Source organism: Artibeus jamaicensis, unplaced genomic scaffold (assembly GCF_021234435.1).
Source record: "Artibeus jamaicensis isolate MK-2021 breed Jamaican fruit bat unplaced genomic scaffold, CSHL_Jam_final contig_1132, whole genome shotgun sequence".
NCBI lineage: Eukaryota > Metazoa > Chordata > Mammalia > Chiroptera > Phyllostomidae > Artibeus > Artibeus jamaicensis.
Genome location: NW_026521221.1, coordinates 1910935 through 1930489, shown reverse-complemented (window position 1 = coordinate 1930489; position 19555 = coordinate 1910935). Strand labels below are relative to the sequence as shown.

General features: G+C 43.8%; 1 protein-coding gene and 1 pseudogene across 1 annotated transcript; both read left to right on the top strand.

The window, feature by feature from the left end:
• Positions 1-2035: 2035 nt before the first annotated feature.
• Positions 2036-7267, top strand: ACTC1 (actin alpha cardiac muscle 1). Its single transcript, XM_037133157.2, has 7 exons — positions 2036-2104; positions 2697-2847; positions 4006-4330; positions 4998-5159; positions 5283-5474; positions 6214-6395; positions 6939-7267. The coding sequence occupies exons 2-7, from the start codon at positions 2719-2721 to the stop codon at positions 7080-7082; spliced, it is 1134 nt and encodes a 377-aa protein (XP_036989052.1). The 5' UTR covers positions 2036-2104; positions 2697-2718; the 3' UTR covers positions 7083-7267.
• An 11391-nt stretch (positions 7268-18658) lies between these two features.
• Positions 18659-18805, top strand: LOC119040285 (uncharacterized; annotated as a pseudogene).
• The last annotated feature ends 750 nt before the right edge of the window (positions 18806-19555 follow it).

Genomic DNA, 19555 nt, shown 5'->3' with positions numbered 1-19555 from the left:
TTTAGGAGTGAGAGCTACGACTGCCTCCAAAAGCATCACTGTAACTGAATTGTAACCATTTATCACCTATGCGTTTTTCCAGATATCCCTCATTATCATAATCATTAATAACCCTTGTCAGAAAAGAGTTATTGTGTTCCTTTTCACGGGGGGAAACTGGGGTTCAGGAAAGTGAAGTGATTTCCCAAGATCGAATAAATGTGTAGTAAATGATAGAGGCAAGATTTGAACACAGGACTGTATGGTTGTAACACCATTTTTTCCCATTTTCTTCTCCTTTTCTTTTTGAAGGGGGGGGGTGTCTTTCTGGATCTACCTGAGCAGAGGCAGCTCTGCTCTTTGCATCTTGTCATTTCCATTGTAAAAGACCTACTGTGTGGTGGGGGGAAATCCCAGTCAGGCCCCTCACCTGGCTCCATCACCCAGCTGCCCCCACGGATTCTCTTCCAGACTAACCCAAACATGGTTAGGGAGCTCAGCAGGGAGGGCCCAGCATTCCCCAGTCTGGACAAGTATCTAATCAGCAGGGCTCCTCAGCATATCAATCCAAGACCACTCTAGAGATAGATGCCTGTGCCCAGCTTTCTATTTTTAACTGGTGTTAACAGGAGGAAAAACACAAGCATTAAAAATCAAAGTGCCAGTCGAAAACTGAGAATACAGGGCACCCCAGGGCAAACTGGTGATCTGTGTCCTTCTCATGTCTCTCTGATCTCATGTCCTTCTCCCTGCATCCCGTTGTTTTTCTGTCCCCTTCTCTAAAGTCCCAAGAACCTTCAAAAGTCTATTGCCATGAAGAAGCTGACACCAGTCACTTATTCCAATGCTTTACTGTATATATACATCGACTTACACACTTTGACATCAACTGGGCAACTGGCTAAAAAGCAGATTCTCCTTTAAGCAGCTCTAGGGTGGGCCCTGAGGCTCTGCTTTTCTAACTCGTTGCTGGTTATGACAACACTGCTCGTCCCTATGATGAATGTTTACGTGGCTGAAGTCATGGGTATCTTTTTGGCAAGAATTTGCTCTCTCATTCTTGGAATGAAGGGCTTTGCCCCCAGGTTACAGATGGTCAGCTATTCACCAGCAAGTAGACAAGCTACTTCTGGCAGTTGTTTCCCCATTGGCTTTGGCAGCAGGGGATCCTCTTTGGATAACGACCAGAGTCTGAGCATGAGCAAAACCCCCTCCGCATGGGGCAGAGCCACCTGATATCTGAGTCAGGGTGACCCTGAGCGCCTCTCCAGCAGCTCCGGGCCTGGTGCTCAGAGCTGCTCTCCTTAGCCTTCTCCCTGGCCAGACCCTGAGCCAGCCGTGGGCTGGGGACTAGGGTGTCCTTGGTTATAGGGTGTCCTTGGTCACAGGGTGTCCTTGGTTAATCTCAGCTTTCTGCTCCAGAGGAGCACAGCCCCAGCTCCTGGAGTAAAGTCATCCAGGCTGGCAGAGACCAGACCAGAAGGGTGACCTGTCCCAGGTGCCCCTTTTCTGGCCACTCAGATGTTCTGCTGTGGTGCCCTTTGGGCCCAGGAGGCCTCCCAGGGATCTGGTCCTGCAGCGCGGAGCCCCGGGAGAGGAGAAGCTGCTGTCACCCCTGTGCCGCCCTGGTGTGGCTGTCAGGACCCCCCGGCAGAGGGCAGGGCGCCGAGCCTTCAGGTTTCTACGGGGCCTACTGTCTCTCAGGCTGGCGGGGCTTGGGAGGAACCAGCCCACAGCACACCCAGGGATCACCCCCCACCTAAGAGGGGGGAGGGGTGGGCTGGCGTCACTTAGTCTTCCCCTGCCCCCGACCCTTCACGGCCTGCCCCTCCCTAGCTCCCTATTTGGCCATCCCCAGGTTGCCCCCTCCCCTTCCTTACAAGGTCCGGGGGCCCCCTTGGCTGATCCTCTCCCCTGGCCTTGGCTCCATGAATGGCCTCGGCGCTCCTCAGTGGTACGAAAGCGACCAAATAAGGCAAGGTGGCCGACCGGGCCCCCCACCCCTGCCCCCGGCCGCCCCAACTGACTCCGTCCATCAGCGCGCTATAAAGCGGCGCGTTCGGCGCCGGACACCCAGCGCCTGCCGCCGCCCCAGCCGAGCCGAGCCGAGCCTGACCCGCGGACGGTGAGTCAGTGCCGCGCCTCTGCCTCGCCCTTCCCACCCCCCATCCCCACCCGGACCAGCCGCCTAGCGCTCTCAGAGCCAGGGCCCCACGCCCCAGCAACTCCGGCAATTTCATTTTTAAGAGTGCAAAGTTTTCGATTTTATTCTAACTTCTTTTGTCCTGGGAAGTCCCTGGAGAAGGGCGCGCGGTGGTGGGGGGGTCCCTGCTCTTCTGCGCTTTTTCCTCCGGCTGGGGTGAGGGCACGAATGGGGATGTTGACGGGGCCAAAGTGGGCTCCCAGTTTGTGAAAAGGGGAAAATGTAAAGGACTGGGGAGGACCTGGTAAGAGGTGACTGTCCGTCCTTGCACCTGGGACGAGGGCGAGCCTCCTGGCCAGGAAGCCTGCGTGGTTCCTCTCCCCTTCTCTGCGCCCTCTTACCCCCAATCCCCGCCGTGTCCTCCCACCCTCTCTTTTTCTGCCCGAGGGGAAGGGAGGTGGCAAGTGTCCCCGGTCCTCCAACCCCCCTCTTGCTCTGTCCCCTCTTCCCGGGACGCAGAGAAGGCCATCTGTAGGCACTGAGCGTGGGCCACCTCACTTTCCTCAACCTGCAGACCCCGCTGAAGCTGCGCAAAGATGTGTGACGACGAGGAGACCACCGCCCTGGTGTGCGACAACGGCTCCGGGCTGGTGAAGGCCGGCTTCGCAGGCGATGACGCGCCGCGCGCAGTCTTCCCTTCCATCGTGGGCCGCCCGCGTCACCAGGTAAACTGCCCACCCTCTCGTTGTCGTGGGGAACATCCCCAGCCCCTTCCCACACTCCTCCTGCCGCCTCTTCAGTCCAGCAGTCTAGGAAATGTCTCACCTGAGCCTCCTGTTTCATGAACTCTTAGGTCCAATAAGGAAAAGACTGAGCTTCAAATCCAAACCAAGACAAGCAATTCTCACACCCTCCACTGAAGGAGGGTGCGAAACCTGCATTTTCCTCTTCACTTCAGGGACACAACTCTCCAAAGGTCCACCTCCCTGGTGTGGGAAGGCAGCAGCTTCTCTCTCCACCCCTGACCTGCATGTTCAGTCTCCAGCATCTTCTCTCTTTAGTACACTTCGCTTTATTCCTTGGCCTCTCTTTTCAGTCCTGTTCAAAAAGTAATAATATAACTTCTTTCAACCAACCAGGAGCCAAGCCACATTCCTCCCTCTTGTTCACAGCCAGCTCACAGAGCTCCCCAAAGCTGTAATCTATCTGCTTCCTGGCTGATGCATTTTTAGAAGCCAGACGTGACAGAGTCAGTAAGTGCCATGGTGATAGTGACATACCACCTTGTTTATTAAGAGAAATGCCACCCTCTCTGGCTTTGCCACATGCCTGGTCAGACAGGCTGCCAGAGAGGACAGCTGTGATCCTCAGTGCCGGTGAGCGATGAGCCCAGGACCGCTCTGGCCAGGCCAGATTTCACTGGCATGCCAGCCCAGCTTTTCATGTTTGCTTGATGAATGTCAGAATCTCTTCTTAGGAGGAATACAATGTGTCAGTAATTCGGTTGTTTCACAATGCAGTCATTTAGATTCTAGTTGACATGGGTGATGAGCTTAATAATGTAATGAAGGAATGTTACGGTATTTTATAAACTCGGTGAGGCTCTACTTCAGGGAATGAGCATGGTTCCTTTTCCCCCAGTTACATTCTAAACAGTAAAATTATACCTTTTTTTTTTTTTTGCAGGGGTGGGGGTGAGTGAGAAAAAGGTACTAGATTGATTTGAAGTGATATTTCTAAATTGGGCTAAAACACTATTGTTTGTTATTTCTGGTCTTCATGAGGTATTCATTGACTTAGGCAATTAGATGTAAATTTATAAAGCATCAGTTATATTCTTGACATGGTGGAAGTCTGATCTTCCCATCTTTTTCTTTGTATAGGGCGTCATGGTGGGTATGGGTCAGAAGGATTCCTATGTAGGTGATGAGGCCCAGAGCAAGCGAGGTATCCTAACTCTGAAATACCCCATTGAGCACGGCATTATCACCAACTGGGATGATATGGAGAAGATCTGGCACCATACCTTCTACAATGAGCTCCGCGTGGCCCCTGAGGAGCACCCCACTCTGCTCACCGAAGCCCCACTGAACCCCAAGGCCAACCGTGAGAAGATGACCCAGATCATGTTTGAGACCTTCAATGTCCCTGCCATGTATGTGGCCATCCAGGCAGTGCTGTCCCTGTATGCTTCTGGCCGTACCACAGGTATAGTTGGGCTCTGGGGACGGTCACTGATTCATCACCTTCCCAAGTCATTGGCCTTGCTGTGAATCAGTCTCCCCAGTTGCAATGATCCTTTCTCTCATGCTCCATGGGAAGGTGTGGGTGCTAAGGGAGAAGGGGAACCATAGTTCCCAGAGGTTAGTTTCGGAGCATGTGTATTTCTAAGAGCTGAAGCTATGTGGTGTCACATGATGAAGTTCCCAATGATGTATCAGCCTGGAATGTGGCAGCCATACCACTACAGACCCTGGGCAAACGTGACTGAGGAGAACCCACACTGCCCCGGGGTCTGAGTCAACAGAGAGCGAGAAACACATGAGAGTTAGATGGGAGGAAAGAAAAACACACCCTGATGCTTACCTCCAGTGCTAATGCTGATAAAAGCGATGGTCATTTGAAAGTGTCCTGGGGAAATTTATCTACTTACAATATTTAAAAGGCTGAGCTATGGCTGGCTTCAGATTTAGCATTTATTGTGTTCATTTTTATTCCTCATGTGTAAGGGGTCTAATTTTATCTGGATCCATGCCTGGCACTAGTTTATCTTAGCCACAATTGGAAGTAGGCTCGGACGTGGCTAAGGGCAGTGGTATTGTGAAGGATTCACCTCATTCTCGTTCACCTCATTCTCGTCTATGTCCACTGACAGGCATCGTTCTGGACTCTGGGGATGGTGTAACTCACAATGTCCCCATCTATGAGGGCTACGCTCTGCCCCATGCCATCATGCGTCTGGATCTAGCAGGTCGGGATCTCACCGACTACCTCATGAAGATCCTCACTGAGCGTGGCTACTCCTTTGTCACCACTGGTGAGTGTGTGCGTCTCACATGCTACAGCATGTGTCTGCTTTTTCCTTCACCAGTGATCCATTTACCTCTCACAGTTGACTTCATTCTTCAGAGCCTGACTGGGATAACTTTTATTTCTGCAGCGGAACGTGAAATTGTCCGTGATATTAAAGAGAAGCTGTGCTATGTTGCTCTGGATTTTGAGAACGAGATGGCCACAGCTGCTTCCTCATCCTCCCTGGAGAAGAGCTATGAACTGCCTGATGGCCAAGTCATCACTATTGGCAATGAGCGCTTCCGATGCCCTGAGACGCTTTTCCAGCCCTCCTTCATCGGTGAGTGGTAGGGTCTGGTACAGAAGTACAACTTTTTTCTGGAAATCTTGGGAAGACCCAGAGTAAAATCTAAAGGATTAAGGGGCCCGTGAGTTAAAAAAAAAGCCATAGCCTGGAGTCCCACACAGCTCAGTCTCAGGTTCTGATGGCTCATTGAAAGGATGATACACTGACTTTATCTCAAAAGAAAGGATGAGACAGAGTCGTAACCGAGTAATCCATACCTGCAGGAAAGAGACGATTACTTGAGGGTGCTGATTGATTCCAATGAGCTCCATTACCAAACAGCTGGACTTTCCTTTTCAGTTCAGTTAAATGCAACATCAGTCACACTCATAGTAATAACATTTATATGTCACCAAGCATCTTACCTAAGGAATGATTTACAAGAGAAAGCTTCTGAGGATCTTATTTTAGCCCATAAATAAAACTTACACTAATTTAACTTAAATGTGTATCTTACCCTTTTTCAAAACATCTTCATCCATCTGGTGGATACAGCAGGTGTTCACTCCAGACAGGTGCTAAACACAATTGTTTGTTTCTTGGCAGTCTGTTGTGGACTGTGAGCACTTTTAGAGACACCTGTTCCGCAGATGCCTCCAGTGTATCTTATGAAGGAACATATGTTTCAGAGACAAATGGAGACAGTTTACCAACACAGAAGAGTTTTGTTCTCACCCCTGCACCCTGGCCTTCTGGCCTGAGTATACCATGATTTTTTTAAACGTGTTCCTAGGTATGGAATCTGCTGGCATCCATGAAACAACTTATAATAGCATCATGAAGTGTGACATTGACATTCGCAAGGACCTGTATGCCAACAATGTCTTATCTGGAGGAACCACCATGTACCCTGGGATTGCTGATCGCATGCAAAAGGAAATCACTGCCCTGGCCCCCAGCACCATGAAGATTAAGGTAAAGAACCTCTGTGCCTGGGGCAGCCAAAGTGGGTCTTGGTATTCCAAGCAGAACACATCCCTAACTCCTTTGCCCTCGCACTTAGTTTTCTGTCTACTAAAAACTTTACCTTTTAGCTTCTCTAGCATTTTTTTCCCTAGCACTTTCCCCATGATAGGAGACTTTAAAAATGCTTTCAATAAAGTAGGCAAAAAAAATATTTGAAGAGAAAAACAACCCTGTTTTAAAGGTTCCCAATTTTGAGGCTTTTAGCTTGTTGCCACATCACACTCAAGTTCAGAGAAGTGGGAAATTTAGCTTTTTGCCACATTTTACTTGAGTTCAGAGAAGTGGGAAATTCTATTTTGTAAAGCCCTAGATAATAGAAATAATGAAGTGAAGGAAAAGTGCATACAACTTGACTCGGCCGTATTAATTTTTGGTATGAAGTATCTTAAATGACAGTAAATTAATATCTAATATTTGTTCTGAGTCTCCCCGACATCTTGCTTGATCTGTTGCCTTCAGAGTTGCCTGGAAGCTTTCGTTTTCTTTCTGCAGATCATTGCTCCCCCTGAGCGCAAGTACTCTGTGTGGATCGGAGGTTCCATCCTGGCCTCTCTGTCCACCTTCCAGCAGATGTGGATCAGCAAGCAGGAGTACGATGAGGCAGGCCCATCCATCGTCCACCGCAAATGCTTCTGAGGTGCCTTTTCTCTTAGTCTACCTTCATTCAGGATGACAGCATTATGCTTCTTGGAGTCTTCTGACCCACCTTCCCTCATCTCTCATCGATCATTGTACAGTTTGTTTACACACGTGCAATTTATTTGTGCTTCTAATATTTATTGCTTTATAAATAAACCAGACAGGACTTGCAACCTACAAAAGCCTCTCTTACTTCCTTTTGGGATAGGAATGGGGTGTGGCCAGTGTTCGCTTACTTCAGACTGTGAACCCCTAGATTGGTGGCCTTGACACCATGTGCACTAGAACATTACTCAAAGGTCATCAGATAAATTAGTGTGACATTTAAATGGGATTTATGATACTAAATTTTTATTTTACACTTTAGGACAGAATCATGAACCTATGTCGCATCTGAAGAGCAGATTAGGTTTACATTCACATACGTAAGAAATGGAAGATAAAACAATTTTCTAAGATTACTTTCCACGAGTGATATTGAAAATTATTGTTTTAGCATATATTACAGCTGTTTCTGTAACTTTGCAGAAACCACAAATATATTGGTAGTGACAAGGTCAAAGATTATTTTATACAAATTAGCTTAAATGAGAGTTTAATTAAATTCTTGGACTCTGTAGTTGTTTTCCTAAGGATTATGCGTGTTAGCAGTGAGACACTGAAGCCAGCTGACAGTTAAGCCTGGCTGTGACCCATTCCAAATGTCCCCTAAACAAATCAGGACACTACAGATTCAAAATAGACATGAGAAAACAGGTGCCAGAAACTTCTGCCCAATCAGTGACTAACTTGTGGTACAGAGGTCTTCGGTCTCTTCACTTGTTTTACGTCTTGGGATCTTGCCTTGAGTAGCATTAAGGCTATGAAGTCCCACGGGAGGAAAGGAAAGCCACAATATTCCTTTCCTCCTTGCTGGGCTCTCCGCAGTATGGAGGGGGCAGAGCTGGGGGCAGCAGCCAAGAGAGTAAGCTGTGCTCTGTCCTTGAGGGGCTCACATACGCTCTGCATAAACCCCCAATATGTGTGGCTTCAAGGAGAGAGACATGGGTCTGGGTCTTGAAGAAAGGTTAAGAAGTAGGTGAGAAGAGCAGGGAGGAAATCTCGGCAGAAGGAAGCGGGTCAGAAGCCAGCGTAAAAGGGACCCCCAGGACAGGCTGGAGGGAACTGATGGATTTTTAGGAAATCAATTTGGAGAGGTAGATTTCAACTTCATGGCAGACCCTATACAATTTTTCATTTTCAAATTAATTGTTAATGAACTGTGTTGCATCCGCCGTCACGAGAAACAGAGGTTCGGAGACTTTCAGAGTTTTCAAGATGTTACTTTATTGGCCAAGTTTTACCTGCACAGGGGCAAGCTCTCTGAGTGTCGGAGGACACTGTGCTCAGGAGAGCTGCAGATGAGAGCCGTGCCCCCGCGCTTACAGCTATGTCCTTATATAGGGGTATGCAAGCAAGCTTTGAACAGAAGCAGATGTGGCTGTTAGCTATTGGCTAGCTCTAAACAGCTGATTGCCATTGGCTTATTAGGGAAATTGGCGATTAGCCCTTTTAAGAAGTAAAAATTTCCCTGCTCCTGGTCAGCCTAACTTTAGTTCCTGGTCTCGTTCGGGATTGTCCCTTTTCAACATCTGTTTTGGACCTCAACAAACTGTAGTTAGACTATTTGGATGGTTTCTTAATTGAAATTTTATCTATTGATGAGGAAATTAAGCAACTGGTATAGTGTTAAAGCCTGTTTGCGGAATTCCCCAAAGAAGAAATCAGATTTTCTTACATGTAATCTAATGGTGCTTCTAAAACCAAATTTATGACTAAAGTTTAAAACCAAACTTATAAACATATAGACATAAAACTCTAGTCATGGCCTATCAAGAGTTAACTCCATTCTATCTCACACCCTTTGGGGAGTCTGGGTTGAAAATTTGGAGTATTTTAGGTTCATCAGCTTACATCTTTAGTAAGTTGCCACTGTCGTTATCATTCAAGGTTATAATTATGTCTCTCTCTTATTCATTAAAAAGTAACTCTTGATTCCTGACTCTGGACCAAGCAATATAGTGGGTACAAGAGACATAGAGATGGATCAGGGGATGTTTTCTGTGCTTAAGAAGCTCAGAATTTAGAGTTCCATACTTTGCATAGATGAATGGACATTTTTCTCTTCGTGAAGGGTTAAATAATAAATAAATTTGGTTGTATTTTCTATGGATAAGATATCAACTTTTTTGTAGATTTTACCTTTCCCCCCTCAATTGTATCCTTCAGCACAGACACCTTGGCTTAAAAGCTAGGTTTCAATCACGACATGGAATTAGGGAAAGTATGGGGAGATATGATTTAGCTAGTCTTTGTTTCTCTTTGTTTTTATCTCTCATGTTGAGTACCATAAGTATTATCAATTTTAACCTCTAAATATAGTACTAATACTTCAAGTTTAGACAATTGGCTTGGGTATCACCTGTGGTTCTTTCTATGTATAAACAGAAAGGGAATGGATATTATTTCTACTTAAAAGTGGAAGCTTTTATAACCAGTGCTCAGAAGTGGTAAGCACACAGATTCTTGTTGAATTCCAAAGTTTTCTCGTTTCCACTTAATCATGGGGTATAAAATATCAAAACAGCTGAATCTTCTGATTGTGCTTAAGGAAGTTACTGAAGCAACAGTTTTTCTTAAGGCCACCTTCACATGTGTAAAATAATGGAGATGCCTACAGTGAATATACCTTTGGTTAAGATGCAATGTAAACAAACATAAAGATTATGTTATTTCTTCTCAATTTATAGTAAAAGTGTGTTTTTATAGATTTCTAATATACCTTTTGTCATTTGCAAAAAAAATGGGATACTTAGAGGGGTGGGGTTGATTTCCTATACCCACGGCCTAACAACAATGCCACTGGGGCTCCACCTTTCTGTCTCTTTCTTCTGTGAGGTCTGTTATAAGCTAAATTATATCCCCCCAAAATTCATGTGCTGACACCCTAACCACCCAATGGTAATAAGTTTGGAGACAGGGCACCGAAGGAGGTCATTAAGGCTAAATGAGGTCATAAGTTGGGGCCCTAATACAATAAGACTGGTGTCCCCATAAGAAGAGGAAGAGCCACTAGGATTGTGTATGTACAGAAGAAAGGAAAGGGCGGGTGAAGACAAAGCTCGAGGGTAGCCATCTACAAGCCAAGCAGAAACCAACCCTGGTGGCACCTTGATCTTTGACTTCTATGCTCCAGAACTGCAAGAAGATAAATTTATGTTGTTGAAGTCACCCAGTCTGTGTTGTGATGTTATGGTAGCCCAAATAGACTACTAGAGGATTTTTTCACATATTGGACATCATGCCTCAAGATTCATGGTCCATCAGCTTCCCAGACTCAGTACAAAAAAAGTGTTTTCCCATATACTTCTGAGAAAAATTCCAGGGAAGTCTCAGTCTGTCCAGTCCTGAAGACTGAGGCATATTATACCTACCACAGAGACGAGTCAATATTATTGAGTGGGAGAGGGGTAACTCTCCAAAGGAAGGAAACAAAATGGCATAAACACCCAATGATCAAGAGCTAGAGAAAATTATGGTAGTTTGTAAGGGGACCAATAATTGAAGGGCTTCAAATTCTAGTCCAGGAGTTTCATTTGTTTTAGCAGGCCCTGAGAAGGACTAAAAAAGAATAATGACTTGACTCATACAAAACTGGGAGATAAGAATAAGAATCTTTGGATGGTGATATGTGTGATTGATCAATTTTTTTTCATGACTTCCAGTCAAGATGGAGGTGTAGGTAAACACGTTTTGCCTCTTCATGCAATCACAGGAAGAACTGCAACTAGACTTCAAAACAAGTAAAAATCCAAACCATCAGAAAATTGAGCTGTATGGAAGTCTGACAACCAAGGATTTAAAGAAGCCACATTCGTCCAGGTGGGCTATGCTACTAAGACAGGGAGTCAAAGCAGCTCTATGTAATATGCAGAAACAAACACAGGGAGGCTGCCAAGTTGAGGAGACAGAGAAATATGGCCCAAATGAAAGAACAGAACAAAACCCCAGAGAAAAAAATAAATGAAATGGAGATAACCAACTTATCAAATGCAGAGTTCAAAACACTGGTGATCAATATGCTCAAACAACTCGCTGAGCACAGCAACAAAATGAAGAAGACTCAGGAAGAAATGAATGTTACACTAAGTAAAATAAAGAAAAATCTACAGGGAACTAACAGTGGAGGGGATGAAGTCAGCACGGAAATCAATGATTTAGAATGCAAAGATGAAATAAGCATTCAACCAGGACAGCAAGAAGAAAAAAGAATAAAAAAACAAACTAAGATGGTACCTCTGGGACAGCTCCAAACATACCAACATCCAAATCACAGAGATGCCAGAAGGAGGAGATGAAAAGCAAGAAATTGAAAACTTACTTGAAGAAATAATGAAAGAAAACTTCCCTAATTTGATGAAGGAAATAGACATACAAGTCCAGGAAGCACAAAGAGTTCCAAGCAAATTGGACCCAAAGAGGACCACACCAAGACACATCATAAAATGCCAAAGGTTAAAGATAAAGAGAGAATCTTTTAAAAAATATTTTATTTATTTATTTTTAGAGATTGAGGAAGGGAAGAAGAAAGAGTGGGAGAGAAACATCAATGTGTGGTTGCCTCTCATATGTCCCCTACTGGGGACCTGGTCTGCAACCCACGCATGTGCCCTGACTGGGAAGCGAACCAGCAACCTTTTGCTTCACAGGCCCATACTCAATCCACTGAGCTATGCCAGCCAGGGCTTAAAGAGAGAATCTTAAAAGCAGTGAGAGAAAAGTAGAGAATTACCTACAAAGGAGTTTCCATAAGACTGTCCGCTGATTTCTCAAAAGAAACTTTACAGGCAAGAAGGGACTGGCAAGAGATATTCAAAGTGATAAAAAAGTGAGGACTTACAGCCAAGATTACTCTACCCAGCAAAGCTATTGCTTAAAATGGAAGGGCAGATAAAGTGCTTCCCAGACAACGAAAAGCTAAGAGTTCATCATCACCAAGCTATTAATACATGAAATGTTAAAGGTACTTATTTAAGAAAAAGAAGATCAAAACTATGAATATTAAAGTGGCAACAAATTCACAATTATCAACAATTGAATCTAAAAAAAAAGCTAAGCAAACAAGTAGAACAGGAACAGAATCATAGATATGGAGATCATTTGGAGGATTATCAGCTGGGAGGGGGAGATGGTAGAATAGGGGAAAAGGTACAGGGAATAAGCAGCGTGAATAGTAGGTACAAAATAGACAGGGGAGGTTTAGAATAGTATAGGAAACGGAGAAGCCAAAGAACTTGTATGCACAACCCATGGACGTGAATAAGGGTGGGGGATTCCTGGAGGGAAGGAGGATACTGAGAGGAGGGGGGCAAAAAAAGAAAAATTGGGATAACTGCAATAGAATAATCAATAAAATATACTAAATGTTTTTTCCAGACTCCAGGGAGTGTGACCCAGGGACCCAGGAACCCAATGCTGTCTATATGACCAATTTAACCAGGTGTTTATAAGGAAATAATAAGTCAGATTTGCTTTAAGATTAACATGATAAAAATACTATAAATATTTTCTAGTAACTGATAGTTAGAAAAGAAATTTTTAGTCTTTTAGGCCTAAAACAGCAAAGGTTGTCTATATTCATCTTAAGGTCCTCCAGGCTCATTTTACAAGGAATCTCTCCTTCACAGAGCTAGGCTGTTTCTATGGCAACCAAAAATCACATTTAAAATACACAGGAGAAAAGCTCTTGGGGAGATTGCAAAAGTATACTGTTGGTCACTGGTGAGCCTGATGCTAGAAGATGTTTCTTGCAGTTCACTCATCAGCTCTGTGCAATAGGTGCAAGAAAAGTTGACTAGATGGAAAAAGTCTTCGGTGCAATTACAGCTCTCTGAGTCCCGAGGGTTCTGGTCCCTCTTCCCTGTCTGGGAAGGAGAGCTAAGTCAAGTGAGAGTTAAGCAGGAGTATTCCTCCACAGTGTTGTTTGCTCATTGCTATACCATGGGAATCAGAGTTGGGAGATGGGAAGAAAACAAAGCCAAGGGAAGGCTGTAGTGAAGCTGAATTAAAATGTGTCCTTATCCCTGGCTGGTGTGGCCCAGTGGATTGAGTGCCGGCCTTCAAATCAAAGGGTTGCTGGTTCAATTCCCAGTCAGGGCACATGCGTGGGTTGTGGGCTGGGTCCCCAGTTGAGGGTGTATGAGAGACAACCACACATGGATGTTTCTCTTCCTCTCTTTCTCCCTCCCTTCCCCTTTCTCTAAAAATAAATAAAATCTTTTTGAAAATATGACCTAAATAAATATACAAGTAAATAAATAAAATGTGGCCTTAATTATAGGTGAAAAATGGACTCTGGACTCAAGTGTAAGCAAGGAGTTGGGTGAGCACATTTAGGGTTTAACACAGAAAGATGACTTGTATAACTTTAGAAATACTACTGGGAAGTGACAGGGTAGGCATGTAGGGTAGGATATGATAGAGCAGACATCATGAAGGAAATTTAATAGCAAACCTGCCTTAGGCAAAATAGTAAAATTCTCCCAAGACACCTTCAACTCCATGATCTACCTTTTGGACTTCTTTCAGTGTCTTCCACCCAATGTTGGCTAGTCAGGACATTCTCCCTATCTCTCTTATTGTAATGATCCCTACCTGTCCTTTACTTGTAGTCCTCAAGAGCAGACTAACATTAAATCTGAGACCTGAAGAATGGAAAAAGCAGGCAGTGGAAATATACCTGCAAAGAGTCGCTGGTGGGAGAGTCTATGATGTTCAAAGAAGTGGGAAGAGCCAAGCAAATAGACAGCGATGGGAGGCTGAAAAAGGAAGTGACCCTAGAGATATGGTCAGAACACCCATCCCATGGGGCCTTTAGACCGTGATAAGAAGTTTGAATTCTATTCTGTGGCAGAATGATGCTAAAGGGTTTGAAGCATGGAAATATAAAACATATATTTTAAAAGCTCATTCTAGGTGCTACAGGGGGGACTGGATTAGAAAGGCAAGAGTGGAGGCAAGTAAGAGGCTCTTACAATGGCGCAGAGACACTCTGGCTGGACCTGAAGGAAGCGTGGAGATGGAGAGAAGTGTGGACAAAGTTGAGTTGAGCTCCATAAGCAGCAATGACACGATGTGCTAGTGGGATGGGGCAGGCAAGAAGGGGGCTGCTGGCTTGCATGGACTGTGTGTTTTAAAGAAAATTCAGATTTCAAGGTGATTCAAAGATGTCTCCAGTCTTGCATTGGAAAGAAGGCATCACCCAAAGATGGGGTTTGCTCTGGGTCTCGAATAGTGTCAGGGTTTGCTGAGAGAAAGGGAGGCAGACTGAATGAGCAGACAGTGGTTTTAGGGACAGAAATGTAGGGGGAGACCTGACTAGAGTAGGGGGTATGGAGTGGGATGCAGCAATCAGGTCAACTGGGTAAAGCTAGAGCACAGGTTTTGGAAATGCAGATGTGCTGTGTTCTTGCCTATAAAACACACATGATAAAGAACTGTCCTTCAGAATTGCTGTGAGGACCAAATGGGATAAAGTTGATTATATGCTTAGGACTTGATACATAATAAGACCTTACTTAACATTCTATAATCATTATTATTAATATTCTTATATTTATAAATAGCATATAATATGCACACATGTGCAGTTCACTCACCAGCTCTGTGTGCAATAGATGCAAGACTTGGTGACTAGGAGGATAAAGAGCTTCAGTTCAAGTACAGCTCTCTGAGTCCCCACAGTTCTGGGCCCTGCCTGGGAAGGGGAGCTCTGTGTGTGTGTGTGCTGTGGAAGAACTGAAAGACAAGTCTGGAAATTTAGATTTGATATGAGAGAAAATGCGTTTTTTGCTGATGACATTTCTAGAGAAGAGAAGTGGTCCATTGAATGACATTTAAGGAAGGTAAATTCTGGCATTTGGGTCCAGAATCCAGAATGTTCTAGTGAGCACAGGTTCTCATTGAAAGACTAGTCCAAAAGCACCTAGAGAATTTAGAGTACATACTCAAAGGCCAAGAACATAGAGCTAGGTTCTCCTTCATCTGCCAAAGGAGAGACTGACTTCAATAAATGCATGCACTAAGAAAATGTATGACTTCATGATAGAGGGCTTAAAGAGGTTAATTAATAATCACTATGCCCTTACATTACAGGGTCTTCTAAAAAAGTCTAAATTGGCTTCCAGAATTCTTAGTGTAGGAAGTACTTTTCACGCCATTTTGAGGTTCCTCTCCAGTTGAAGGAACTTATTTTAAAACTGTTTAAACCTTACAGTAAAGGGCAGCCACATTCTCTTTTATACCCATTAGCCCACAGTGTCAATTCCATTGTGTTATAATAACTGGTTTGACTTTTAATACATAAAAGGGAGCTCTGTCACTGAAATATAATAGGAGGATTCCAGTTTTTACAAAGAAAACTGTCAGTTGGTAGGGGTGAGAGATTTAGGAGGAAGAACTTGGTAAGTGTTTACGTTAAATATAAATCTTAATAGGGAGGATACAAATACTAAAATATATATCCACACTCTAAGAGAATAAAACATAATCTGAGGAATAAAAAATCTGCCTCAATATGTCAAATGGGAGATCCTATCAACTGGGTCCCCACCGGATTAGAATCAGCAGGACCCCTGCAGACATGAGGCATGAATAAGAAATAAACTTGTTATGTCAACCGCTGTGACTGTGTTTGTTACCACCGCACAAACTCACTTTGGACTCTCACCTACCTAGGTTGTGGTTTTGATCCCTGGTTTGGGAGGCAACCAATTGATGTTTCTCTCTCTCTTGCTCTCTGACTCCCTTCCTCTCTCTCTAAAATCAGTAACAAAAAGTATCCTTGGGTGAGGATTAAAAATATGTATATATCCTTATTTCTTTAAAGCTTCAAGATATAATTCACATACCATACTCATGTAGAGTGTATTTTCAACTGTTTCTTAGAAGGGCTTTGGTGGAATTACCTGCTTACACATACCTTCTCTCCAGAGGAAAGTAAAATTATGACTTTTGTCTTAATAAAGTCCTCTATTGTAAGAAAAATACAGAAAATGATCAGGGCTCTTGTTCATGTGATTCCTTCTGAATGGCCTCTTTCTTCCTCATATTAGAGAACCTCATTTGCACTGAGCTTCCTTGACACACCTCATCTAAGTTGGATTCCTGCCTCACCTGCACTCTTGGTTCATTTTCTTCATATTACATATATTATGTTTTGTTTTCATGTAACATTATATATGTGTAATTTACATACAATAAAATTTTCTCATTTAAAGCATGCAATTAAATGAGTTTTAACAAATGTATATACACAGTAAACAAAACCCCAAATGAAAATATAGCACATTTCATAACCCATCAAATTTCTTCCAGCTCCTCCAATTCAATCCTCTCCACCTCAACCATAGACAACTCTCTCTGTCACTATACATTACTTTTGCCTCTTCTGCAATTTCATATTGATCATAATTCAAATTATTAGTTTTTTTATCTTTTTTTCTGTCTCTACTGCTAGACTTTTATTAAACTACATTTTTTTCTAGCACAGAGAGTCTGGCATGGAGCTAGAGAGTGTCAGCATGAAGATCCCAAATCATTCTCTTTATCAATTTTTATTTAAAAAATTGAAGTATCTAAATATTTGAAGATGGAACTTCTGGTCAAGATGTTGGCATAAGCAGACATGGCTTGCTTCTTTGCACAACAACATCAAAATTACAACCAAAATATGGAACAACCATCTATCAGAACTGTCAGAAATCAAGTTGAACGAAAGTCTGACAACTACAGAATTAAAGAATCCACATCCACCCAGACTGATAAGAAGGGCATAGACATGGAATAGGTCAGTCCCTCACCCATGTGTGGTGGAAAAAAAATTCGGGAGGGCTATCTTGTGAGCAAGGAGTCCTAGCTACACACCAGGCCCCTGAGGCCAGGATTCCAGGCCAGGAAGATAAGTCCCCACAACTTCTGCCTATAAAAATGAGTGGGGATTGAATCAGTGGAAAAAACTTCTGGAACTCCTAGCTGTTCTACTTAAAGAGCTCACACAAGGACTTACTCAGACTCACTCCTTCTGAGCTTCAGCACTGGGGTAGGAACTTGAAAGGCACCAGTGTCATACAGGGAGAAACTGAAATGACTGACATCAAGGTAAGCAGAGGACATTGTCCCTTTTCTAAACCCTCCCCCAACAGAGCTGGCAAGCTGGTGCCATATCTGAGACTCCATCAGCCTGGCTAACACTGTTTGACCCACCTTGGAGATCCCCGGAGATTCTGCCCCACTCAACTTACAGGCCCACCCAAGCTACTTTTCCATATGAATGGCTGGTCTTGGCTCATGCTTCACAACTTCCTAAATCCTATCCAACAAGCAACAGCTGACTTCAGTGAGCCCCAGACCCAGCTCTAGCAGCAGCCAGCCTAGATTCATAGCTTGGCTTTGCCTGGGACTCTCCAAGCCCAACAGAAGTAGCAGCCATCTCAGATTGCTTTATAGCTCAGGAAGAGTGGCCCCAGGCAAAACATAGGTGAGACTGATTTTGGCCTACACCACCTAGGAAACCCCAAAGCCAGCACAACCAGTGAACAGCTACAGAACACGTCAGAGCACCACCTCCCCCCGACTCTGCACAGCTGATCCTCCACAGGGGGCAGAGGTTTGTGGTCAGTGGTCACAGCTAATCTTTGCAGCTCACTGGCCTTCCATTGATCTGCCAACAGCAACAAAATCTCAACTACAAGAATAGGGTGTATTCAGGCCACATGAAAGGCACACTTCAAGTCACTAGCTTGGGGGATAGAGGAGGCTGTGCCCTGGACTCTACAGGACACCTACTGCATTAGGCCACACTACTAAGACGTGAGTCAAAGTAGTATGTAGCTCTACCTGAGACATAGAAACAAACACAGGGAGGCTGCCAAAATGAGGTGACAATGAAACAGGGCCCAAATGAAAAAACTCCAGATCAAAACTCCAGAAAAAGGGCTAAATGAAATGGAGATAAGCAATCTATCAGATAGAGTTCAAAACACTATTTATAAGGATGCTTAAGGAATGTAGTGAGGACTTCAACAGTGTAAAAAAGATCCAGTCAGAAACAAAGGATGCACTAATTGAAACAAAGAACAATTTACAGAGAAACAACAGTAGAGCAGATGAAGCCAAAAATCAAAGCAAAGATATGGAACATAAGGAAGCAAGAACAACCAATCAGAACAACAAGAAGAAAAAAATCCCCCAAAAGGAAGATTGTATAAGCAGTCTCTGGGACAACTCCAAGAAGTTCGATATTCACATCATAGGGGTGGCCAGAAGGAGAAAAGAAAGAGCAAGAAATAGGAAATCTGTTAGAAAAAATAATGAAAGAAAACTTCTTTAATGTTGGGAAGGAAATAAACATTCAAGTTCAGGAAGCACAGAGAGTCTAAACAAGATGCCAAAGGTTAAAGATAAAGAGAGAATCTTAGAAGCAGCAACAGAAAAACAGATAGTTACCTACAGGGGAGTTTCCACAATACTGTCAGATTGCTTCTCAGCCTTTTGGCTAAGATCGAGTGTAGCATCTGTTCTTATCAGTTTAATATCTGATATGCCCTCTATCCATAATACTGTCAGCTGCTTTCTCAAAAGAAATTTTGCAGGCTAGAAGGGATTGGCAAGAAATACTCAAAGTCATAAAAAGCAGGGACCTACAGCCAATATTGCTGTACCAGTGAAGCTATCATTTAGAATTGGGGAGCAGATAAAGACCTTCGCAGACAAGAAAAACTGAAAGAGTGCTTCATCACCAAACCATTATTATATGAAATGTTAAAGAGGCTTATTTAAGAAAAAGAAGATCAAAACTATGAATAATAAAATGGCAATAAACAGACATATCAACAATAGTATTTAAAAAGCAAACAAGTAAAACAGACAGAATCATGGATACAGAGAGCATTTTGATGGTTGTCAGATGGGATAGGGGTGAGGGAGAATGGGCTAGGAGATAAGGGGATTAAGAAGTACCAATAGGGAGTTACAGTATAGCCATGGGGCTGTCAAGTACAGTATAAGAAATGGAGTAACTGCCCTGGCTGGTGTAGCCCAGTGGCTTGACTGTGGGCCTGTGAACCAGAGGATTGCAGTTCAATTCCCAGTCAGGGCACATGCCTGGGTTGCAGGCCAGTTACCAGCAGGGGACTCATGAGAAGCAACCTTACATTGATATTTCTCTCCCTCTCTCCTTCCCTTCCCCTCTAAAGATAAATAAATGAAATCTTAAAAAAAAAAAGAAATGGAGTAACCAAAGCATTTCTATGTGTGACCCATGAACAATGATTGGGAGTTTGCCTGAAGTAGTGGGGTATGTTGGGTAGAGGAGGGGCAAAGGGGCAAACTGTAATAGCATAATCAATAAAATATAATAAAAAAAACAATAA

Bases quoted from the DNA above. Each gene is read 5' to 3' on its own strand.
- ACTC1 (XM_037133157.2), top strand. From the start codon at position 2,719: ATGTGTGACGACGAGGAGACCACCGCCCTGGTGTGCGACAACGGCTCC. The intron at 2,848-4,005 runs GTAAACTGCCCA...TTCTTTGTATAG, and splicing joins TGGGCCGCCCGCGTCACCAG to GGCGTCATGGTGGGTATGGG. The intron at 5,160-5,282 runs GTGAGTGTGTGC...TTATTTCTGCAG, and splicing joins CTACTCCTTTGTCACCACTG to CGGAACGTGAAATTGTCCGT.